Source organism: Saccostrea echinata, unplaced genomic scaffold (assembly GCF_033153115.1).
Source record: "Saccostrea echinata isolate AGI-Se365-2 ecotype Australia unplaced genomic scaffold, CSIRO_AGI_Sech_v1 ptg000030l, whole genome shotgun sequence".
NCBI classification, from domain to species: domain Eukaryota; kingdom Metazoa; phylum Mollusca; class Bivalvia; order Ostreida; family Ostreidae; genus Saccostrea; species Saccostrea echinata.
This window is the reverse complement of record NW_026889779.1, coordinates 8397288-8424043: the sequence shown is the minus strand read 5'-3', so window position 1 is coordinate 8424043 and position 26756 is coordinate 8397288. Positions and strand designations below refer to the sequence as shown.

The 26756-nt window shown below is 33.3% G+C and overlaps 2 protein-coding genes across 3 annotated transcripts in view; one reads left to right on the top strand and one right to left on the bottom strand.

Annotated features, from left to right (window-relative positions):
• Positions 1–65: 65 nt before the first annotated feature.
• On the top strand, positions 66–23068 carry LOC133196166 (mucin-2-like). The gene is made up of 19 exons (XM_061332096.1): positions 66–72; positions 183–212; positions 322–348; positions 1049–1179; positions 1622–1696; positions 1891–1930; positions 2022–2093; positions 3470–3613; positions 3727–3765; positions 6519–6539; positions 12047–12076; positions 12545–12660; positions 13065–13139; positions 13362–13401; positions 13508–14020; positions 15732–15875; positions 15977–16015; positions 22232–22391; positions 22888–23068. Exons 1-19 carry the CDS (start codon positions 66–68, stop codon positions 23066–23068), a joined length of 1884 nt encoding a protein of 627 aa, XP_061188080.1.
• A 1757-nt stretch (positions 23069–24825) lies between these two features.
• LOC133197211 (GTPase-activating protein and VPS9 domain-containing protein 1-like) overlaps positions 24826–26756 on the bottom strand; it is a 31130-nt gene continuing 29199 nt past the window's right edge. For both annotated transcript variants that reach the window (XM_061333126.1, XM_061333127.1), the window contains 5 exons: positions 26523–26646; positions 26370–26436; positions 26139–26253; positions 25805–25943; positions 24826–25367 (listed from right to left, as the gene is read on the bottom strand). In XM_061333126.1, coding sequence (XP_061189110.1) covers positions 25092–25367; positions 25805–25943; positions 26139–26253; positions 26370–26436; positions 26523–26646 — 721 coding nt within the window. In that variant the 3' untranslated portion in view covers positions 24826–25091. The remainder of the gene's footprint in view (positions 25368–25804; positions 25944–26138; positions 26254–26369; positions 26437–26522; positions 26647–26756) is intronic.

Here is a 26756-nt window from a genome sequence, read left to right as displayed (position 1 = left end):
TATAAAAGGTCATTTACCTTGATATATGAAATGGTACTATATATGTTTTCTTGGAATGTTGAAGCATGATTTGTAGATAACGAAATTCATGTATTGAACTTAAAAATCTGAAAGCATAAGACTATATGTACATTTTAATGACATTTTCTTTCTAAATTTTATTTTCTATAATTTCTTTTCAGCACCTGAGATAAATCCAGGATGCCGGATAAGTGAGTAAGCACTCTAAATAGCTTTTTTATTTTTTCTGACATTTTATTTTTGAATAAGTAACCATATTTATATTTGTTTCTAAACTTCAAATACATTGTATTTTTATAGATTTGCAGCACATAGAACCACACCACCGTAAGTAGATGACAAAACAACGAATGTATATTGAAAAAAAAACTCCCAAGTGGTAATAGTTTTCTTTCAATTTCCCAGGATTTTGACTTTCTTAATTAATGTCATTGTTGTTGTTGTTTCTTATGCCAAGTCGAGCGTTGCATATTTGATCTTTTCCATTTGTATTGTGTAATTTTCAATTTGCATTGTATAAATATCCAGGTAAAAAAATACAATACAAATGGAAAATTACAGACTACAAATGGAAAGTTATAGAATATAAATAAATATTATACAATTTTTACAAATGGAAAATTATAAAATACAAATAAAAATGATACAATACAAATGGAAAATTAAACAAAACAATGGAAAATTATACTATACAAATAAAAATCATACAATACAATTAGAAAATTTTACAACACGAATGGAAAATCATAAAATACAAATAAAAATAATACAAATAAAAAAAAATATAGAATACTAATAGGAAATAATAGAATAAAAAAGAAAATAATAAAATACAGATAACAATTATACAATACGAATGAAAAATTATTCAAAACAAGTGAAATTAAACAATACAAATTGGAAAGATCGAATATTGCAACGTTTGACATGCCATAGTTTCTATACTAGTTACTGATATTTTCCTTATTCGGTGATACAGACAAGACATATAATGATATAAATATAAAACTGCTCTTTTTGGTCCCAGTTGCTCCATACCTAGACATCTTGCGGACGACGTCTCTCATGGCCTGTTTCTACTCTGAGTATAGCAAACATTATGATGAGGACTATTTCAACAAAACATCTCACGTCATCACCATCTGTAAACCAGGAACGGTAGGTTTATTTCTGTCTGTAGAAGACATATATATATAGACTTTAGTTCAAGATCTGGAAATCTCTTAAAACACAACCTATGTAATGTTTATTTTGTATCGTTCTTTGAATTTACAGTCTTTTGCAAGCTCTCTAGAGTTTTGGTTTTCGAACATTAGCTTTTGATTACCAGGGGTAAAAGAAAAAAAAAAAACGTTTAATTTTTTTCTTATCTTTTTCATACTTAAGGAAGTCACTATCCTAAATGGATTTATAGCTCAATTTAATAAAAATAAATTTTAGTATATAGAGAAAAGTTTGACTATGTATTTGCTTCAGCAAGATCAGAGTTCGTAACATGTATGAAAACATGGTTTCTAACACTCATAAATCTTTAAGATAGAATGACATATATGTAAAGAAATAGGTTTTCCTTTTCTTAAGTTTTGAAACACATTTTTAGATGTGCTCGAATTCACAACACTCGGACAGCTATGAAAGAGGCTGCTACAACTCAAAAAATCACGTTCACCACCAGGTAGAAAAAAAGTAGTCGTAATATTTTTACCTTGAAAAACGCAAAACACCATTCTTTCAAATCTGTAATCCACACTAAGCATTCATACAGAGATAGAAGGAATTCAATGATTCATCAGAAACATTTATGATAATTTTAAACAATCAAAAGATGAGTATTGCTAATGATTTTAAGTGTTTATATTGTATTTAAAGACCTGCAGAGGAGACTTCTGTAACAACATGACTTCGACAGGTATTATTATTGATAAGCTTTATTCTATACTTTTATAATCTCTATCAATTATTATATATACTCGTACATTATTTATATTTAACTTTGACAGAAATGGTGTTGGTGAATGAGATTCTTAGATTTACGCCAACAACAGTTGAAACAACTACTGTTAATTGTCCAAGTATGTGATTTAACAAAGAATGAATTAACTCTCTGCTGTCTGTTTTTATACTTTGATTGTTAATAAATAACCACAAGCAGAGTATATAAATTTAATTTATTTTCAATTAATCCTGGAGAAGATAAAATACATTCAAAGTACATGTCAATTTGAATGTAGAATACTTGCTACCTAAATATTTATCACTTTCTAGCTTTTCTGAGAATGTCCGAAGTTCTTGATTCATTTTTAAGAAATGGTATAGTAGTCGGATTTAGGGGGAGGGGCTTAATCCCCAACGCAAACTAAAGTTTGTTTTTTTTCTTTCTATCATTAATTCACCTGAGCCAAAGGCTCAAATGAGCTTACAGATCGATATTTATCTGTCGTCTGTCCGTCTGTTCACATTATATATTTTTAACTTCTCCAGAAGCACTGATCGATCGAGCCAATTTCAATCAAACTTGGCACAGAATATTCAACTGTCTCCCTAGTTAGAGTTTAATTTATCTTCAAATGAAGGTTCATGCCCCTTCCAAGGGTAGTCACTAAGAAAGCAGAAAATATAATGGAAGATAATTTAAAAATCTTCGTTTTCAATAATCACTTGGTCAGAAAAGATGAAACTTATCTGAAAGTTTCGATACTAAGTATTGAATCAAGTTTGTTCAAGCATGGGCACTGGAGGTATGATTGAGCGACAATAGGGATAACATTTTTCCATGAGAATGTATATATTTTTCAAGATAAGTAGTTATTTAAATATTTTGGATTCCCAACCTTTCGCATAGCTTATGCATAGCTCTGATCCTTTGACGTATTTGGCTCCAGTCTTTGGCACCTTTTTTCAGCTCTTCCAATTCTTTTTATTTAAATATTTTGGATTCCCAACCTTTCGGCTTGAGCATCACTGAAGACACAGAATTTGTCGAAATGCGCATCTGGTGCATCAAAATTGGTACCATATATGATTTACACTAACCGTATTGATATAGAAACATTTCCAAGTTGTGTGGATTCAAGTTTTCATGGACCTAAAGTTAAGATGGGACTAAAATCGGGGATCATGTTCTAATAAAGTATGTATTCAGGGAAAAAATCTTCAAAATTATTAATTTTTCCAACACAGCAAAGAGTTAGTCATACTGATATTGAAGTATCCTCATGTTGTATGAATTCAAATTCGATTGGGTAATCATCCGATTGGGCAGGGTGGGGCCTCAATATGAAACCAAAACTTTTAATGGGAATAAAGATGGTTAAAAATCTTACAAAAATTACAGGGTCAGGGTAACTCCGGTGAGCGTTGTGGTTCTTTTGCTTCTTCTTTATAAACACTTTATTCTGATGGTACGAGGTATTTGCCTATTTGGTGCTAACTACATACCTTTTTGTAGATAATCCCCAGCATGTGTGTCTGGATGACTTGTCGTTTTGTTCATATTATAATTCAATGACTGGTGCCTGTAATAGACCGATCGACAAGACCTCTGAAGACTTCTTCAACAGATGTTCGCTTTTCTGTAAAAGATGCTCAGAGTGTAGGTTTAGTGTTGAAAAGTTGTAATATTATACTGAATTTCAAATTCACCATATCGCAGACTAATGTTGGCCGATAAAGAATATTGTCCTTTTTTCTGGTTTTTTTTTTCAGATTGTCAATATATTTCCATTAAAACCACCCAATCTCCAGGTAAGAGCAAAAGATTTAAGATCTTTCTGTGTGTTTTAAAACAATATCTTTTTTTTTTTTTTACATGTAATTTGATGAATTAAGATTCAAAGATATCACCATTTATTTTTTGTTTTTGAGCCTAGCTTGCACAAGCATAGCCATTTGGAACATATCAGTTTTCTGATGTAAGTGCATTCGGTTCAAAGTATTCTCGAGATGACTTAGCCTTTATACAGTGAAACTTGCCTAATCCGGACACCACTAGTTCAATAGAATTTTGCCGGATTAGACATTTTAAAAATTTAATCCCGATCGAAATTAATGCAAAATTAACAGGTTATCAAACAAAATGCAGTTGTCACCGAGAAAATATTTTTAAAAAATATAATCAAGTAATTTGTAAATAACTAGATGAAATCCCGCGCAAGCGCGAGGGATTGAATTTATACCACTACCGACAGAAAAATTCCAATATTATATATTGTAGTTTCTACTGACAGCCTACAGGCTTATAGCAGGAAGAAATACTTTGTTCAAAATCCCGCATTTAGCTTTGGAGCAGAAGTAGATGTACGTCACCATTTGTAAAAACTTCAAAAATAACAATTTCATTAATTGACATTTATTGTGAAACCCGTTATACTATGTTATGGATATTGTACTTCAGGTGCTCTTATTTCATTTCCGTCAAGGATAAAAGCAGCGAATATGCACATTTTAATGATAAATTGATTGATTGATTTTTGTAAACAATAGCTTTTCACGCCCTATATATATGAATAGGCCGAGTAATTGATACAAAAGACTATTCAGGGGAAAGAAAACTGAAATGTACTGATTAAAGCACAAAATTTTAACAGCTTTAATTGTATTTGAACAATACCTTATTCATTAATTTTCTCCTTTCATGTAGGCAAATTTATTACGAAGTACAAATTGTACTTCTTGTTCGTTGTCACTATGCTCTCAGTGAGGAATATACAAATTTTACAGATAAAACCTACTAATAGTCTTTCGATATATAAATATATTCACAACTAATAGTGTTATCAATGATTTACCATTATTTCAATGACTCATTCACACAAAAGCTTTTTTATGCTCATGCAGCTATAACCGCCTCGTTTTTCTTAACATCGGGCTCGATGCTATATGTTCTAGAAGTTTCCGTCAATATTTAGATCGGTGAATGACGAAAATAATTTGAACATTTCCCTTTTTAATCGGTTATCACAACTTATTTCTTTTATATCATTGAAATCAAGTTTTGATTGAATAATTCAGTATAACGTTTTATGAAATAAATAAACGATTGCTTGTTGTCAGTTTCATTAAAAATTGCCAGTAACTTAGATCCGCCAACCGGAACCGCCACCGTACTCACGTTTTTGCTATTTCATGGCTGTTAATAGAAAATGAAAGTAGACTTTTAATTTAATGAACGATACTTACTATGCAAGTGAAATCTGAATATAGTTTACGGACATCATCTTGTATCTAGTTTATTCGTAGAGGTGTTAGTAAGAACTCTCGTGCACCCGTTTCGGAGTTTATTTGCAAAATGTATTAATTTATAAGTAAAGATAATAATGCAACAAAACAACCGAATTTACGATGAAATTATAGTAGCTTTCTTCTTTATATAATTCCCATTTATTACTATTAGCATGTAAGAATGGAAGTGTCCTAATTTATGACCTTGACCTTTGTTGAAGAGTTATCTCCCTTTTTTAGTAATAAAAATCAATTTTAAAAAATCTATAGGGTAAAAAAATTGTTTTCAATTGTCATTCTTTTTCTAATAATTTAATGCATCTTTCCACCACAGTATTTATTGATATTCTTATTATTTGAATTTTTATTTTAAAAAAATCTGTTGTCTCCATAGATTTCAATGCAAATTCTGTTAATTAATTACTGCTTAATTAATTACATTTTTGAAGCTTTCTCTTGGTAAATTCTTTTCTACTGTAAAATGCTTTGAATTAATATCAGAATATTATATACTTGGTGGATATTTAAGGATAGAGAATTAAGTCTTATTAGGGATGGAAAACCTTATTGGATAATGAATTCATGACGTCACTTGATTAACCCAGTTTTAGACCACCTAATTTTATCCAAAGAATTATTAATAGTTTTCTTATTCATTGATATAATAAAAGATAAGGGATTAAACTATAAATAATAATAATCGACATATCTAGTTTTTGAGGATCTGTTTCATATAAAACGAAACAAAAACGTAGTAAATTTTTAACCACCATGTTCATCTTTTTGCACTTAAATTAAGCACGTACCAAAACTAAAACTAGAGGAACATTAAAAATATTTTTGATGTCGCCATGTGTAAACACTTGCTTCAAATAGTCTGCATGCAAAAAAAACTATTATATTCCATGACATTCGATGTGCCACCCATTGCCTGGTTTTTTGGTGGACTGCCTCCTAAATTTACTGAAAGGAACTAAACGTTTCATCATAATATGCAGGATTTCGGAAAAAAATATCATTCGGATAACACAAGTTTTACTGTAGCATGTCTTTTACAAAACATTAATTTCTATACGTCTCCAGCAAGTTCACATTAGTCAATTTGGCATATAGAATCCCTTTGTACTGATTCAAAAGTGGGTTTTTTTTTTTTTTTTTTTGAAGTCTTAAAATTTAAACTATACCTTCCGAAGAAGAACAGCAGTTCCGGGTGAGTTATGTGGCCTTTGGGCCTCTATTTTTATTATTTTTAGTTTTAGATTGTCTCTTTGTTACAGGTACTGGTACTCCCCTTGAAGGTAAATACGAAAGCAACTTAAATACCCTCCACCACCCTACCTCCCAGTGATGCCGATTTTACTGGCAATTTCGAATTACCTGTTTAGTATATTATTTTTATAATTTTTTTTCGGAATAATTGTTTATAAAATGGAATCATTTTTCTTAGTTAAAAAGTTCGCATATTTATAGCTTATATATATATATATATATATTTATATATATATATATATATATATATATATATATATATATATATATATATATATATATATATATATATATATATATATATAACATAGCTATATATTTATAGCTATGTTTTTTTTTCTCATGGTTATGATAAGAATTATTATAATATATTAATGAGAAAAAAGTTAGAATCTCAATTTTTGCAATAGTTGTCAATAGGTCTGATTAGTGTTATAAAGAGTAAAATACTTTCATTTTAAGGTAATGTGATTGGTTGGCGTTGATGCACACATTTGCAACATATCTAGGAGGATTAACAATATATTCAACTAAGTTTGAAATAAATTCTTTAAATAATAGTTTGTTACTTTATGCTTACAAATATTATTCATGCCAAGAAACCTCACCCGGTTCAGATTTTGGGTAAACTCGTTAAAAGTGCAATTTACACCTTTCCGTAATACTCGCTTGAGTAATGCAAGACAATTAATGATAGAAGTGTTGAGAGGTGGACTCTCAAATTGCAAGTTTTTAATTGATTAAATATTATACTTTAAATCAATAATTATCAACTTTATATAAACACATTTTCTCTGAATAGACCATTTTCATGTGTTATTTTTTTTTTGGAAGGGGGGGGGGGAGATGTTGACTATTTTGTTTTAAATTTTAAATCTCGCATGAATTTCGAGGTTTGAGGGTGTATTGAGTCCTATCCCTGTTGCTCTCCCTATACCAAAACATGAACCGGGTCGATCTAGGAAACCCCATGTCAAAATAAATTAAGCTGGTGATTAAATATCATAAATATTCTTTTCAATTTAAATAGATAAAAATTAAGGATCCAACCCTCAATGTTGCTGACATTAATGGCGACTCTTATGTAGTATAAATGATAAGCGTAAAGATTGTGTTTTTATTGGGTTTAAGGAAGGATTCTTCTCATATTTCTTGTATTTAAAAATTGATGAAATTTTCATAGAATCAAGAAGACCTAATCACTAAGTGATGGTATCAGTAAGATTAAATTTGACCGTTTTATTTTAGAACCAAGGTCAGATCAAGGTCGTATCTTTTTCCTTCACTTTAACAATAAAGAAAATACTGTTTCCAGTCATGCGATGCCTACTTCTATTTCAAAAGTTAAAATGTTTTTCTTTTGGCTTAAAAAGATACTACCATATAGGGTCTTTTAGATGATACTACCAAACTGACATTTGAACAAATTAACTAAAATAGATATTGGATAATCCGAATTTCCTCAATTTTTCTTAAATTTCTTTAGTCATTTTTATATGCTTCGTATATTTAAATTTTTCTTATTTTTACATATGGTAAAGCAGACATATAAGGATAAAACTGATACGAAAACAAAAAGTGCTGACCATTTACTAAGGGAGAAAAAACACTTTTACAGATTTTTTGCTCAAATCTTTACTTATATTGAAAGCTTTTAAAAGCTAATAAAATTGTAGTTTGTTTGTAAAGTCATATTTATTTGATATATCTTAAAACTTCAGTCTATTATTATTAATTTTACTTTCATTTGAATTTTTAAAAAAAATCTGTGATTGTTTGAAAATTTTAATTAAATTCATTGTTCTATAGTAATTTTGAGAAGCAGAAAAGGAGATTTTTTTATACGGCGTCGTTCCGCCAAAAATATAGTCCCTGCTAGATTTCAAACTCAGTTTACCATTTCTATTTAAAGTTGTAAAATTATGATGAGGAAAGAAAAATATGATTTTTTTAAATCACTTACATGTAAATATATAAGACATATAAGCAAATGTACTTCGAATATTTCCTCTAGTCAGGAACCAGACAAGAATCCCTCCTTAAACAGGAATAATGAATAGGATACAGCTTTTCCGAGGATGGAAGATTTACTGTCGATTCGACGTCTGGCCCGAATAAGGAAACAAATGTGTCCGGTGTTCTTTTTAAGGGTGTATAAAGGCCATGCCCTTTCAAAACTTTCAGATGATGTCATCTAAGAGATTTAAAGACATTTTAATCGCTAAGAACCATCTTTTGTCAACTTGTGAACTCTGGAGATCAAAACTTCATATATAGATTTAATTTCCATTCAGAATTTGTACATCGATCAAGTACAAAATTAAAAAAAACAAAACAAAACAGAAATATATTAATTTTGTACTTGATGTACGGTCTACAGGTATCTAAGAAAACTATATAATTAATCTACTGTTTTCTCAATTCCTTACCAATCAAGACTAAGGGTACAGAGAAACCAATACCTGGGCTTGGAAGCAAAGGATGTTCTAAATACGCATAGTTGGAATCAAATCCATACGCATGATGGATGAAATATGAAGGTAACGAACAGTAATCAAGCTCAACAGTCCAAATACATGTAGTTATTTACGAATTGAGAGCAGAGCAAGCATTGATCCCTGAAAACATCAGAGCTAGGATCAGGTGCCATGCAGGAGTAAGCATCCCCTGTCGACCGGTCACACCCGCCCAGAGCCCTTTGTCTTAATTGATTGGGTAGACAAAACAATCCGTAGACAATTTATTATTATAATAATGGCTTAAACATTTGTTTAAAAAATCATCGGTTAATATTCGATATAACAACAGATTGTATTTAAAAATCGGCCATAAAATTAGCCAGATTAATTGATAAAATTAACCATTCCCCACGATAAATTGAAGTCCAGGCTTTTTGACATCATAGACAGCTGCTTTTTCAATAAAAAAAGAACTCGTAAACACACTTACCTTGTCATTGGTCAATTACAAAATTATTTTGTTAAAAAGCACTCTGATTGTACACACAAGTACTCTGAAGTTGATATTAAAAAGATGCTTGAGTTTCTGATTGACAATATCTATGTAGTTTTTGGAGATCAGGTCTTCCAACAACCTGTTGGAATTCCCATGGGTACCAATTGCGCCCCCTTATTAGCAGACCTATTTTTGTATTCATATGAAGCAGAATTTATTCAAAACTTCTACATGAGAAGAAGAAAACACTTGCTGTGGCCTTCAACTCGACATTTCGATATATCGACGACGTATTATCAATTAACAATAGTTACTTTCATTCAATGTTGACTCGATATATACCAGTGAGCTTGAAACAAAAGATACCACAGATTCTGACACATCTGTTTCATATTTAGATATTTTACTAGAAAAAGACGTTAATGGTAACCTAACAACAAAGCTTTATGATAAACGTGATGACTTCAACTTTTCAATCATCAACTTCCCTTACTTATGTAGCAATATACCCTTATCACTTGCATATGGGGTTTTTGTCGCTCAGTGATTAGATACGCAAGAGCATGCTCTATGCATGAACAATTTCTAAAACGAGGCAAGCTATTGATAAACAAGTTGACAAAACAAGGATATCAACAGTCTCGTTTGAAGTCATCTTTTCGCAAGTTTTTCGGTCGATACAATGACCTTGTCATTGAGTCAAATGCTGACTGACGTTTTTCATACTGACTGTTAGGCCATTATTTATACACTGAACTGTCTACGGATTTTTTCCGGTTTTTGTTTCTCGATCATGACAAGGAGCACACGGTGGGTGTGACCGGTCGGCAGAGGATGCTCACTTCTCCAAGGCAACTGATCCTACCTCAATTTTGAGGTCCGTGTTTGCTCTGCTCGAAATTTGTATCGTTCCATTGGACTTTCGAGATTGAATACTGTTTGTTATCTTCATATTTCATGAACACTCCTAAAATATGCTGTTGCACAGGACTTAAGAAGTGTCTTCTTCACGGCTGTTAATATTTTCATGAGGAGAAAAGAAGGAGACTTAGTAAACATATTTGATCCCACTGTGTATTTTTGTAAGGAATTTTATGAATGTTTGGAATCCAGTGCAGGTGTTTGTAAATCAGAAAAAATCTGGTTGTTGGGAATATTGAAAATACGTACTGGTGAGTTCTTCAGTTTGGTGACTGATGTTGATATGCCGAGATTGGGGGCGATAAATAGTTGTATTGCATTATAATTGCATTGATTACCTATCTGAATATCCTGAAAGGGGGGGGGGGGCATGTCCAGGATGACTGAGAATGTTTGCTAATGAAAAGTACAAATCCTAGAAATACTTGTACTCATGCCGTAAAGTCACAGATGATTTGCATAATCAATGAGAGTCGTTTTCTTTATTAAACTGATGGTGCTTGATCTTCATCTGATAGTTACATTGCATTACAAACAGTTCTATCTTCAATGGGTCTGCAGAATGAATTCTTGGCAATACTTGCCATATATGCGTCTCTGATATTCCATTTCGTACAATCTTCTCAGAGAAGAGTCATATAAACCATAGTTATATGTTTTGGTAAACGATAAATTGAATGATTTTTTCACAGTATAAGACAAGCAAATGTGTTATGGAGAGTTCCTGCCAAAAATTCACATATTTCAGATGAATTGCCATTATTTATATAATTAGTGATATATTTTGAATGAAAGTTCATGGTGACATGCTACATTTTAGCATATCTAGGGATGTCTTACTTTTCCTTTATATTTACACACATATATATATATACAGAAAAATGCCTTATCTCTGATCATGAGATAAGGATTAAAGTATGTTCAATTACAATATCTAGGTATGACAATACCAGAAACCAGAGGATCCTGTATTTCAATCCGATAATGATGTTTCTCGTTCTATTCCTAATTACACTAGGTAAGAAATCTACATTTATTTCTATAATTACAATATATTAATATCTGTTCTAATTTCATAATTGATTCAATCTGATCTTGTTATCTATGATTTCACTACAATGATGGCCTGTGTTTTGTTTGTATCCTAGTCTCAATTACAAGTCCTGTGCTGGGTGCCATTTCATGCAATGACATATTTCAAAAAGGTATAGAAAAATTATTTTCAAAAAGACAGTCTTTGGTTTTATGAGTTGAGTATGTAAATTTTGTGCATCATGGGGTCTGTTATTCTTTGTCTTTTTAAAATTTTTGTTTAGTTTTGTTTTGTTTTTAGCTAAAACCAATACGCTGGATTGTTCGCACTGCGGTATGAATGTTATTTTATTATAGTATAATATACGCCAATTGATATACTCCAATAAATTAATAGTTGGTGTTCTTGTGAAAAAAAATCACTTACTAGTATTTACTATGATAAATAAAGTAGTCTAGAAAACAGAATTTCTTATGAAATTTCTTATGCATCTTCTGATTTTCATGGAATGTTGAAACATGGGCTGTATACATGTATAAAGAAATGATTTAAAAATCTCACAAAATAGAACTGTACAATTTAATGAAATTTTCTTTTAATGGTTTAATTTTTTAAATTTTCTTTCAGCACCAGAGATAAACCCAGACTGCCGGATAAGTGAGTAAGCACTCTAAATCAATTTTTCTGACCTTTTACGTTTGAATTAGTAACCTCATTTACTAGTATTTAAAAGAAAACTTTAAATACTTTGGGTTTTTTTTTTTTTTTTTAGATCTGGAGCATATAGAACCACACCACCGTATGTATTTGACCAAAAAAAAAAAACAAACAAAAAAACCCCGAAATTTCACTTCAGTATCAAGTGGTACTCTTAGTATTTAAGTTTTGCTTTAAAAGAATTGCGCTATAGCAAACTTTTTCATGCTTTAATTTTTCTGAATTAATTTGTTCTAGTAATATATCAGAAATTGCCATTTTTTTAATCTTTCATTGAAAGAAGATTAAAAAACCCCCAAAAACATATATATATATATATATATATATATATATATATATATATATATATATATATATATATATATATATATATATACTCTTTTTTGTTCCCAGTTGCTCCTTACCTAGACATCTTACGGACGACGTCTCTAGTGGCCTGTTTCTACTCTGAGTATAGCAAACATTATGATGAGGACTATTTCAACAAAACATCTCACGTCATCACCATCTGTAAACCAGGAACGGTACATATTTCTGTCGGTAGAAGACATATATGTAGATCTACAGAACTTATAACTTGTCCAAAGCTTGCATTGTAGTGTTACTTAAACTTCACTGTGTGGTATGGTCTTTGCCTCATCATCTAAGTTCTCGAAACTTTTAAAATTCAATTTTTGTTGAAGGGGAGTTGAAAAAAAAGATGTTTAATTTTTTGTCATGTCTTTTTATGATTTGGGATACATGTTTTATCGTATTCATTACAGTTATAAATAATTTATAGATTTGTGTCATGTATTGATTCATTAGATAAGGTTAAGTTGAAAATCGTTATCCCAAGAAAACGGATTCTGATGAGCAATTGTAAATCTCTTAGAGAAGGATCTATGGCAACTGGTTATACGACTTTTTTTAAAAAAATCTTTTTCAGATGTGCTCTAATTCACGTCACTCAGACGCCTATGAAAGAGGATGTTACAACTCAAAAAACCACGCAAACCACCAGGTATTCAGTGAAACGAAAAAATACATCTTTAATGTAACACAATGTAATTATTTTTACCTTAACTAACGCATCTAGTTGTAAAGTTTAATCCAGACTGCTGCATCCATCGCTTTCCTTACATTCATTCAGAGAAATAAGACATTCAATTGACTCATCAAATAATTTTTTTGATTAGTTAATTAAAATAACTAATGATTTTAAGTGGTCATCTTGTTATTTAAGACCTGCAGAACAGATTTCTGTAACAACATGACTTCGACAGGTATTCATTTTATATGAATTCTCCTATGAATCCTTCTCTTGGGCAAAATCAAAAAATAAAATAATTTGTAATCTATTTTTCTGCACATGTACATTCACTTTCACAGAAATGGATTTGGTGAATAATATTCTTAGTTATATAACAACTACCACCACCTCAACAACAACAACAACACCAAAACCAACAACAACACCAAAACCAACAACAACAACAACACCAACACCAACAACACCAACAACACCAAAACCAACAACAACAACACCAAAACCAACAACAACACCAAAACCAACAACAACAACAACACCAAAACCAACAACAACACCAAAACCAACAACAACAACAACGCAAAAGCCAACAACAACAACAATGTCTACAACATCAACAACAACAACACCAATGCCAACAACAACAACACCAACAACAACACCAATGCCGACAACAACACCAATACCAACAACAACGACACCAAAACCGACAACAACCACTACAACAGCTCCTAGTACATCAACAAACACACCTTCCACAACAGTAACTAGTACAGCAATGCCTAGCACAGCTACAACTACTAAACCTTCTACAGTTACAAATACTACAACACAAACAGTTGTAACCTGCCCGAGTATGTGGTGATCAGTTAATTTAATTGTTCTGTTTCTCTATCAAACATAGCTTATGTGTAAGATTTGTAGGTAAAACTTGCGATACAAGATAGTAAAGCATGCAATGGTGTCATGTAAATCCAACAGCATCTCTATTATTATTTTTTTTTAACCGCCGAAATATGGATGAAATATTGCCAACTTGGTGTAAAGCAACAATAATCAATCAACCTTTTTTCTAAATATATTATTAAGACAATAATTGCTGAAAGAAAATAGATCTAAGATATATTATGTCTCAAAATTTCATAACAAGGCGCATCGTTTATACAAGACCTGAATAATTAAGACTACTCACTGAAATATCCTGAATGCTATTTTATTGATAAACATAATGAGATAAATGTGTTTCACCAGACTATTGTGTAGCTCATTACATTTTGAGAATAACATACTAGTACTCTGAGGGTATTTTATAATCACTGTAATCCTTTTTAGCTCACTTGAGCCTTTCGCATTTCGAGGGGTGTCAGGCTCCGTTTGTCATGTGTCGTCTTTAAACTTTACATTTTCGACTTGTTCTCCATAACCAATGGGTCAATTTAAAACAAACTTGTCACACCTTCAACTTTGTTCAAATGAAGAACCATGTCTTCTTTCGAGGCGAGATAATTAAGTTAAGAACAAGTCAAAAAATTGGTGGCATCTTTTAAAAATTTTCTTCACCAGAACCACACGGCAAAAAAAAAAAAGAAAGAAACTTCTTTGAAAACTTTCTGACATAGTGTAGATTGAAGTTTGTTCAAATTATGGGGGAGGGCTAGGGCCATAATAGGGGTTCAAAGTTTACAGGGGAATATATGGGGGAAATCTTTAAAAATCATCTTCTCAAGAACAGAAGAGCCATGATTAGTCATATTAATATGGAGGCATCTTCAGGTAGTCTAGATTCAAATTATTTAAATCATGGCCCCCACCGGTAGTGTAGGACCACAACAGGGGATCAAAATTAAACATGGGAATATATATATAGAGAGAAAAAAAATCTATAAAAATTCCTTCTAAAGAACAGCAGGGCTAGGATTACACAAGTTAATAGGGAAGCATCCTCAGGTAGCGTAGATTCAAATTTATTCAAATCTTGCCCCTGGGGGTAGGGTGGGGCCACAAAAGGGGATGAATATATATCAAAAATCTTTTTAAAAGTCTTCTTCTCAAGAATTAATCACATTAATAAGGGAACATCCTGAGGTAGTGTAGATTAAATTTTCATCATATCATGGCACCCATGGTTAGGGTGGAGTACCCAGAGGGTATCAGAGTATTACAAGGTAATTTGTGAAAACAAATATTTTCAAGAGTAACAGAACCACTCTAATGATATGCAAACATACCTAAGTTGTATGAAGCTTTTTTTTTTTTTTTTATTTTCGGACCCTGGGTTTATGGTGGGGCTAAAATTTGTGATCATTTTTACAATGCACATGTACAGGAAAAACTTTGAAAAATCTTATCTACGGGGGACAGCAGAGCCATACTAGTCATATTGATAAAAAAGCATTCCAATGTGTGGATTCAACTTTGGTCATATCGTAACCCCTTGAGGATATGTTTGGGCTACAATATGGGGTTAATTTTTTATTGGAATAAAGAGCGAAACAATTGTCTAAAAAAACAGCGCGGTCAAGGTGACTCGGGTGAGCGTTGTGGTCTATGGATCTTTTGTTTCAGGTAGCCCCCAGCATGTGTGTCGGGATGACTTGTCGTTTTGCTCATATTATAATTCAATTACTGGTGCCTGTAATAGACCGATCGACAAGACCTCTGAAGACTTCTTCAACAGATGTTCGCTTTTCTGTAAAAGATGCTCAGAGTGTAGGTTTAGTGTTGGAAAGTTGTGAAATTGTTGAATTTCAAATGTACAACATTGCAGTCTATGATAGCTGTAAAGAATACTAATATTCTTTTCCTTTCAGATTGTCAGTACCTTTCTTCCAAAACGACCCAACCACCAGGTGAGGACAAAAGAATTTAAATCTATACATGGAAAATAATGGCAATTATATAAAATTTTGGGGAAAATTGTCGAATCAAGATTTAAAAATAATACTTTTTTCCCTTCAAAATACCTAACCATTTAAGAACATTACAGTCAGATCAAGCTGATTTAGGCGTATTCTCGAGATTTGTAGTTTTCCACCTGTGTGTATTTGAGGAAAAACTATCATAGAAGGTGCCGTCAATATCTTATTCTTTTATCTAGAAAATCTGGATATTAAAAATAAATGATACTTTATTTTAAAATGAAAAAAACCTTAAAAGTATGTAATACCTATGTAATTAAATTCGAAGAACGTAATCATTTCGATAGCTCACCTGTTTCAAAATTGTTGATAATTTAGGAATTTCTGTCTCTCCATTATCAAAATGTTACAATCCGAAGCCATAATGCAGTGGGGGAAATCCTACTAAGGATTCTACTATAAAGCTTGTTTTAACAAGGATTTAAAAGCATGGCATTTCATTAGTTCCAAGTAATTTAACGTCCCTCTGTCATAAAACATACCCCACTCGCAGGGGAGGATCCATGTATTTTAGATTGGGGGGCTTGATTTTTTCCCCAGAGACACGGGGTCTGGGGCCGCGCGATTCGGCCCTCAGTTAGTCCAGGGCAAGGGAACGAAGCCCCCGGAAGCTCCTGAAGTAAATTGATTTAAGAGTAAAATTAAATCTTATACATGTAATTGGCTTTCATAGACGTTGTTACACCCCCTCCTTGATGAATACACGGAACATTTGAGGATCCATATTTCTTGAATTTGAGCCTCCTTCCTCCTTTCCTCGTGTGTTATGGCGCCTCTTGTCTCAGTGTGTCTTCTCGTTTTTGTAAGCATCAATAGATTTTTTAATATTTTGAGGAAATATTACCCCAAAAATAGTGCATGATTTCAGAATGACTTTCCTGTGCAAATGACGAGGACAAATAAATAAAACAAGTCACGTAAATTAATTTCGGTATTATTAAATCAAATCTATACGAAAGTATATCGTGTAAAAAAGTATTATAGTATTATATGTTATAAACGTAAAAAAAAAATGCTTTCTGATATTCGTGTTAACACTCTGCCAAAAAAAAATAGTTGGTGGCCATTGAACTGTACACATGCGTGCGTTACTTTTGGACTTACTTTCCTTAAACGACCTTACTTAAATTATACAAAATTCTTGATATTTTACTACAGAAGTTGTCAATTTATTTCCCACGAAATTCTATAAAATGCAATCATCGGGCACTACATCATCTGCTATGGAAGAGAAAATGCTTTAAATTCTTGTCGTTACGGGATGGCCAATTTTACCTGTAAACAAAATCATTTTTCTAAAATCTCCTACCGTTTACTGTAAATCAGTCGGTAGAGCGCTCGCTTCGTGATCGGGAGGTCGTGAGTTCGAATCTGACCTAAGTAGATAAAAAATGGGTAGCAACTGTTCCTTCGCCATACGCTCGGCACTTGCGGGTCCTTCGGATGAGACCTTAAATACACGGCAGGCGTTAGCACGATAAAGATCCCTCACTGCTCAATGGCCCTGAGTGCCGAGTAAAGGTCAAAATTTGAAGCCCTTCAAAGGTATATGGTGACGTCTCTATATAGTGAAAAATTCTCGAATGGGACGTAAAACAACATACAATCAATCAATCAATCTTCAATCTTGCAGGTTTTGAGGGCGTTCAAAAGAATTTCTTAATCAAGTAAAGTGACATCTTTACTATGAAAATGTCTTATTTTTTGGTATCAAGAAACTGATAGCAGGACTGTATTGTGGAAATAGACGATTAAGGAAACCATTTCTCCTGTGATACTCATTGCTTGAAAAGAAATCAAATCCACGCAAGCTGATTTTGCAAGAGTACCAACTTCTTTAATTGATAAATTTATATATTTCATTGTATCTTGATTATTAAGCATTTTAATATTATGACACTTTTTTTTCCTTTACAATTATACACAAGATTTAAAAAAAAACATTTTGGAGCAGATCTCATTTCCAAGTAACTGCACACTAGGGGACTGATGCTTCTGATGCTGGATCTGACCTACATTTTCCAGAAGTTGTTGGAGCAGGTCCAATACCAAGAAACTATAAGGCCTATCTGAACCAAAATTGCATGGATGATGCATCAAGGGATGAACACTCTCAAACTTGCTTTAGATGCTGGACTTGACTTACATTTTCTGGATGAGTGACTAGTTTAAAGTTTTTAGATAAGTCCATCCCCAAGTAACTGTAGGCCCTATCAGATCAAAATTGCATAAATGTTGCATCTAGGGATGCACACAACTAGATTATTAGTTTAGTGTGGGTCTTTGCCTTACTTAAAGACAACATTCGTTGAGGTGAGCTCTGTAATCTTTGTTACCTATGTTAAAACTACAATATACGTAAACGATTGGCTTAAGACAGGAAAACAATTCTTTGCATTGCGTACTTGTAAATTGCAGCACACGATCATCAAGTGTTTTATTCCAGATTCATTTTAAAGGAATAGACCACTACATGTACATGTTGTATTTGTTTAGTAAAGTTTTTTTTAGTAACATGCCTTAAACGCTGTTCCTTGAAGTAAGAAAACGTGGTACATCCATGATAAAAAAAATCTATTTAACGATTTCGAATTTTGATAGAGGATATCGTCATGGTTACCGAAAATAAAGGGAAAAAACTTTCAAAATACTTCAAAACTCTATACTCTTCATACAGTTTTGGCCTGATTCAAATATTTGGAACATGATATAAAACCCCAAGGTAGAAATTCTACAGCCTGTTTTATAATTTTGTTGTTCGATGTTGCTATTACTAGCACTCCTCTTAAAATTTGATACTTACTTGGGCTTCTTATTCTGATTATTTGTTTAAGTCCGAGCCCGGAACCACTCGGCTCCCCGCACTTGTTTATGAAGTCTCTGATGCAACACACTTGTTATGGTTACAATAGTTTCTATGCACAAAATGCTACTTTTTCACTGTTCTTCGCGCTTTTTCTTTACCCACATGGATGTCATTTCCGCTTCCCTGTCCAGAGGTGTGATGAGTTGGCGTCTCTCTGTTTCAGGTTCTCCAATTACCCGCAAGGTCTTCCACATTGATTGACACAACATCCTCAGCATCCGTCCACCACTAAAAGGCGCCACTTTTAACTAAACCTGAATTTGTTCAGCTTCCTCTTTTAGGCTTCTTCTATCCCCCCAAAGTCAGTTTTAGCAAAATAACCTGTCTAGAAGATGAACACTACATGACAATATCTTGTCTCTGTCTGTTGCTATTCTTTGTGGGAAATGCTTTTCACCATTAAGATCTGCTTTTAACTACCACTCAATGGTGGTACCCAACATTCCTCTTGATTTAACTCTATCGCCAGCATTCTGCTCTCCAGCCCTCACAAAGATGACAAACTTTACACCTCCTTTGGCCGCCTTCCTCTTTTAACGCATCTGCAAGAACAGATAGAACCTTCTCGTGTATCTTCCATCTGACAAAGCTACTGGAGTTGAAGACAGGATGTGTTCTTATTTGTCTTCGTCTATTACAAAGTTTGCAGCCTGGGTCATCCCTCATGCCCCATGTTCCCAAACTGGTATTAGTGGGCAACACTTCGTAAACGGACTTCAGCTGGAACTGCAATTTGTTAAAGCTCTTTGGTCCTGATATAATTCCACCCAGTTAAACCAACTACCCTGCTTTTTCATGATGATTGCCTTCACAGTTCTTGTATGCCCCTTCATTTTACAAACCTCCTTTTGTACCAACTTCTCTTTCCCCATCTCACTGTTGATGCTACGCCAAATCCATGTCAGTCTATCGCTGCGTTACCCTTGGAACCATCATGCCTCCACCGGGATTCTGTCTTTTGCACAGTTATCTTGACTGACCATTTTCTGTCAGTCTTTATGATCACTCTTGCATCTCGTGCCTTGATATATTTGCTGTCTCTCTGCATCAGGAACTGTCTGACCTTGTTGACCCTAAATTCCCCTATGATTGATATCAATGGTAACTGCTTGGCTCCTGTGATGTACAAACCAACGCTACTGAAGCTACAGGGAACTCCAAAAAATATCTTTAGGAAACCCCTGTCCAACCTATCCTTTACCTCCATTGTTGACAATGGTACATCGTGTACAAGTAGAGGCAATAGAACTAGTGGAAAAACAACCATGCTGGTGATCCATGCCTTTTATTTTTTTAGAAAAGAACTTTTGTCTATGATGTTCATTCAGATTTCAAATGCTTGCTGGTATCACTCTCATTCTGTTTATCCCACAGAGTGTCATCAAAAAACTTTCCAAAGCAGCATTTAATCGGTTTTTTTCTGAGACTGATTGAATAATCTGTTTCCTACTTTGAACTTCTTTCTGCTCAATTTTCCCTTTTCAATGCTAAGGCCCTAGATTTTGTTGGCTTGATATTCACATGGGCCCTGTTGATATTGTCCTAAATCTCCTTCAACGTCTATCTTGCTTTGATAGGGTCTTCTTGTTGACTGCCATATCTTCCATAAACACTCTAACTGGGGATTGTCTTACTCCTCCCTTCATCCAAGGACCCCTACTTATCTTTTTCATCAACTTCACCTAATGAGCACACCCGCTAAGAACAAGATTACTGAAACTGTCCAGCCTGTGAAGATTCTAACCTCCAAGCGTTGTCGCGATTTGTGGTCTTCAATGGTGAACCTTAGTTGCAGCCTGTCAGAGTCTCTTAAGCTGCATCCGTATCTTCTCTGGTATATGGTATTACTGTAGTATACCTTGGACTAGTTTATGAGGCATAGATCCATAAGCATTGGCTAGTTATGACCGATGACTGCAAGTTCTCTTTTAATCTATTTTGCCTCCTTGATAATTTGTTATATTAGCACTCCTTTCTACACAGCAATATATATGTATCTGTTGGGTAGCAAACAAACTTTGTATGGAATTCTGTTTGCTCCTTGTGATGATGCTTTTCTAATCTAATACATGTAACATCATTACCTTATTGCAGCTTTGGTTCTGATTCATCAACAAATTATCTGGTATGTCTGGTTGATTAATCATCTCCCTTGCCTAAATCTTCTTCTCTCCGTGGGTAGCAGTGCAGATCCCTCAGATATTGTTCTATTTCTTCATTCCTATCTGTCCTTTTTACTGCCTGAAAGGTTAAATGTAAATTAGAGTGGATTGGCTGTTCTTCCCTTTGCTCGTTTCTTCCTTATTCTTCTGCTTCTTTCCGTCATTCTCAAAATGATAATATCTATCTTCCATTCTGGCTGACTGCTCCTTCGGATTGTTGCCTGTCTTCCGTGCCAAATCTGTATAGACCTACATTGTACATTCTTGTTGACTTGCCTTCAACCTTCTTGTCTCTTACTCTTACCAATGAAGCGTTGAGTAGGGTATCCTTATCATTATGGAATTACTTCCATTCCCTTTGTTGCTGCTAGCTGACCACTTGATCTTACCTTTCTTCTTTGGTCCCAGCCTCCAATGGATGCTGCTCTTTTGATGTTAACAACTCTCTTTGGCTGCCTCCATTGCTGACACACGGACTGTGGTGGGCACTGTGTTCAGAGTCCTGGACCACCTAATCCATCTCACCAGGTTGTCCTTTGCATTCTGTCAATCGTTGAATAGGCGTAAATCCACACTACCATTGTGTATATTAAGACCCCGATCATCCAGCTCTTTCCACAACTACAAGTACTTCCACTATTCAAACTCTCAGTCCTTGGTTGGTCCGGTGTTGTATCCTCTAAATCATCAAGAATAGAATGCTCATCTTTTCAGACTCTTGTGCAAATCTGGGAAAGGGTAAAGGAAAAGAATATGATCCAAGTCATTACACCCCCCCCCCCCCAAAGTGCTTCAACCCGAATGGAAGGGGGGCAAATGGCCTCATATTTTAAGCCTCATCCATGTGCCCATGTTAAATAAACTCTAGTGATATGTATGCACCTGGAAACCTATTTAATGAATAATGGCAATTATTTTAAAATCGATTCCAGTGTAGCTTAGGAAGATGTTTCAATTTCCATTAGGAAAGAAACATAATAGCATAAAAGAAATACACAACAAACCATTTTTTTTTAAGAAACATACACTCACAAAAAAAGATATTCATTCCTGTATCAGCTTAACTCCTCTTTCCCACTTCCAAAAGAAACACACTAATGGCAGCTTGTTTCTCTGCAGTGACCCGGCAATGTCACCAGTGTGGGGATCCCCGTACTTCTACTCCCTGTTCCACCTTGGAGGTTTACACTGGACCCTCTACATCGTGTCCCCAGGGACATGACTTCTGTATGACAGATATACATCATGATCTCCATGGTAATGACAACATCCTTAAGAGGTAAGTTAAACGAAGAAGCAGGTTCTTAAAAGAAAAAGTATGTAGTGCATTCTGTGCTAAATTAACAGGAAAATAACACAGCTAATTTGAATGATTAATGCTAATGATTTCATTTATAAGTAAACTCTGTGCTAAACAGCACATCCTGTGAGCAGGTTATTAGAACGAACTAGAATAACAATAATTGGTAGGTTCTTCCTAAATATAGGACAAGGAAAGGTTCTCATTGAAAGACTTGAAAGCTGATAAACATTGTTAAAGTTTCTGATTCAAGAACAGCAACAAGTGATTTTGAATGCCATTGAATTTCCATTAGAAATACTTGCAAAAATATCAGTTTTCTATAAATGGAAAATGGAAGGGTAACATTTTGGTCTGACCAGAAGACAAAACAACATGCATTTTTCATTTTTGCATTTGACAAGTTTTATTATCGGTATTGAAGAGAAACGCATCTCATACTTTTGATTTATTATAGATTTTTTTTTAATCATAGGTGTGTGACCAGACAGGAGTGTGAAACACAATGGTTGTCTCAGACCTCTGACCAGGATCACTGTATCAACTTTGGTCAAGTTCCAATCAGTGGGGAATACACTTGTCACTTCTGCTGTACCAAAGATGGGTGTAATGCCCGGGTTCTCCCAGACCACAGTACACTATTCACCAAAACATAACAACTTTATATTACCACAAGGAAATAGTTTAGGTTTAAATAAAATACTTATGACAGGGATATCTATTGTGTCATTTTCAATCAATGGATTCTCGCTCAAAGCTCATGCTTGAAAACTTCAGTCAGCATAATTCTTTAGTATGAAGTTGAGAAAAAATACTCTCTTGATTTTATAATGAATACATAAAATCAAAACCAGTATCACTTGTTCTGTACAAATTATTCCATGTAAGTGACAAACGTAAAATTTCTCCAATAAACAGTTCCATATTTACCAGACGGGATTGTAGATAACAAACTATACAGCATTGCTACTGTTATTGACAATACTGAGAAGAGCTGTCTCTCAAATGTGTCTTACATACTAAAAATGAAAACAAACCTGATGAACTTTTAAGATTTATATTTAATATGATTTCTTCGGTCTTTTTACAATGTGTACTTTACATCTGAACTACCTGGTACTTTTTGTACTGTCATGAAGATATGAGGGAGATAAATGTTGACTCTCCATTTATTATGAAGCATGCATAGCACTGCAAATTTGGCAGCAGAACTCAAAATACTGATTAAGAAAAGGCTCCATCACTCTCTGCCAAAACATGAACAAATGTTAAGATGTGACTAATTTCTAGTTGTTTTATATTTAACAAATGTGTTGTCAAAAATATAGACACCATAACATTATAAGAAGTTGTTGCTTTATACAATATATTTACACAAAAAAAATTAATGATCACAGCTCAATATCTACAAGTAAAAAAATTGTAACTACAGCAGTAAACAAACATACTATGTAAACTGCCTGTTTTAATACAAATTTGAAGCTTTCAAAACAAAAATAAAAGTACATGTAGTTCTTACAGTGTAATTTGCATAAAACAGAGACATACTTGTTTTAAAACTCCAGCTGATATCTCTTTTTTGGAGATCCAAGACAGTGATATGTACAAAGACAAAATGAACACTTTGAATGTTGTAGATTTGTCTTGGAGAATCCTGAGGAGGGATATTTAAGCAAACTTCTAAACATTTACAGGTAATATTCAAAATATGTGAAAAAAAAAAAAATAAATCAACAAAATTGCAGAATCTGACTTTACAAAAAAGAATTCTTATCCTTATGGTAATGACATCAAACATAACTAAGGAATACCATTATTATTTAAAGCAGAAAACTAAAGCAGCAAAACTTGAATCACAAGCACTGACTATATGCAAGCTCTACACAACATCACCAACACACATATTTAACAATTCTGCATTGATTAAAGAGCCCCAACAATAACAAAGGTATACATGCTTAAATTTGTTCCAGAACAAGTTTCCTCCACAGATTGAAAGACTCCTGGTGCCCTTTCCTTCAGTAACAGTTTATGGAGTGAATTATCTCCCCTTATGATGTACATGCAGAAAACCAAGAATGTGCATGATTAAATCCATCAACATGGTAAACAAAAACTGGGTTATTATAAACAGGGTTTCAATTGATGTAACAAATACATATCCATTTAACAGATATAATGAATACATTTATTTAACAATATGCTTTTTTTTTATATGGGAGATAATGGTTGCAACATTGCAGAAAGAGTTGTTCATATAATTTCTATTTGCAATGATTGCAATCATCATATGAAAGTTGACCTTTTACACTTTCTTAATATTTGATGTTACATATGGCTTTAAAAGTCATATCTATCTAGTTTTGAAATTGCTTCTGATAAACAAGCAAAATTGTTTTTATAGGAAATAAAGGAGAAATATTCAGTGGAAGTAAATATTAAGGAATAAAGAGTATTTTACTGTCTGTAAAGATTCACTTTCGGAAATAATAAAATAATTCAATTTAAAGCTGTGAAGAAAAATTACAAGTTTCCACTTGACAATTTTTTTTTCTGAGACAGAGTTTCAGATAAAAGTTTGTATCAGTATGAAAAAAATGTGACTGATAAAATTGACATCTACAACCATCTCTCCAATATTAAAAAGGAACTTTATACATGATATATCAATGACAGTCATCATTCATTTGTGTATTCCATATTTTTTATAAACTCGGCAGCTGAACAGAATTGAATCCACCAGTATTGTTCCTCCCCTCCTATCCTGTTACCATAAAAACTCTGTACATACTGGATGGTGGACAGCATACAGGGAGGATTGGCTTTGATGATGACATAGATGAGAACAGGGATGAAATCATCTGCAGCAGGGACCGCTTTCTCGTTAGCCATACTGAGGAGGTTCATAATGGTGGTGGCACAGCGGAAAACACATTTGACCTTGTCCTTAGGGGTCTGTATACAAAACAAGAAAATTTTATAAAGTTTGGTGTATCAAAATACATGTAGATGACCAAAAAAATAATCATACCTTGCTGTGCTGTTTCAAAAATTATGTGTATGTCATGAATTTCAAAATTTTTTAAGATTGTATGAATTTTGATGGTTTTGGCCCCATCAATCAGGAAAAAGAATTAAGAAATTCACAATTTTTATTTCCCTTTTTTCATGGATGCTTCTATTCACACCATTTGTTTGCAAATTGTTAAGCATTTAAGTAAAAACTGCTTAAATAGTTCGAAGGTTACAGAAGAAGCACATTAAGGAAAAGAATGGATAGCTAGATCACCAAGGTGAGTAATTGACATTGATTGATTTCAACCAAGACATACTAATAAAGTATCAACATTTTATTTTTTTTTTATAACACTGCATTAATTAGAATTAGAAACCTTGTAAGCATTGATCATGTAGATTTCCTTCTGAGCGGCAGTCCATGGACACTCAAACTGGTACATACGTGGTATCCTCAGGTCCTTGTGGGAAGGAGTGATTACTTGACTCAGTTTCTTAATGTGTTCATGAAATAATCTGAAAACAAAATCAACTGTGATTATTTTTTCTTCTTTTCTTCCTTTTTATAAGAGTGTAATAACACGTAGGTAAAATAATTTTTGTTTTTTAAATTTACCAAAAAATGTGTGCAAAGGTAGCAAATCAAAATTACTGTTGACAAAACATTTATAAACAAGCTCTCTAAGCTAAGTTAAGAAAGGGCTGACATACTGGTCCCTCAAGATGTCTCCATCTCCATTAGGAAACATGGCATGTGTGTAAATACGACTCATAATGTATCTCTCAATGGCCAGCTGGGCATCCTCAATCTGACTCTCATTGGCAGCTGATAAAAAGAGTAAAAAGTTAAAGATTAATTAGAAGTCATGCACTTCACAAAAACACTCTATAAACTGTGTTTTGAATTGTTTTCGTCACTTCTGGCTTACATCTGTGCCCTACCTTGCCACACCGGGTCCTGATTCATGGCTTGATACAAGTATTGTAGAAATTGTTCCACATGATCAGTCTGAAAAATAGTAATCATAGTATGCTAACTTGTCAAGAAGTTTTTTGATTGTTTTAATCTTTCCTCATTTTGAAGATAAAAATTACCTTTTCATCTGAAACAGTGAGTTTCTGAAAGTCTGACATAAACCTAACAACACTGCTTTCTTTCCTCTCAATAAAAAGCTTGACACAGATTCTGGTTATATGATTCCCACATACTTCTTTATCCCTGAAAGATAACCATATATTGTTATATATCACTGAAGTATTCAGATCAAGTAAATTGATGGAAGTAAACTGCTAATTCAAGAGAATTAGATTTCTCTTTCTCTCTTCTTT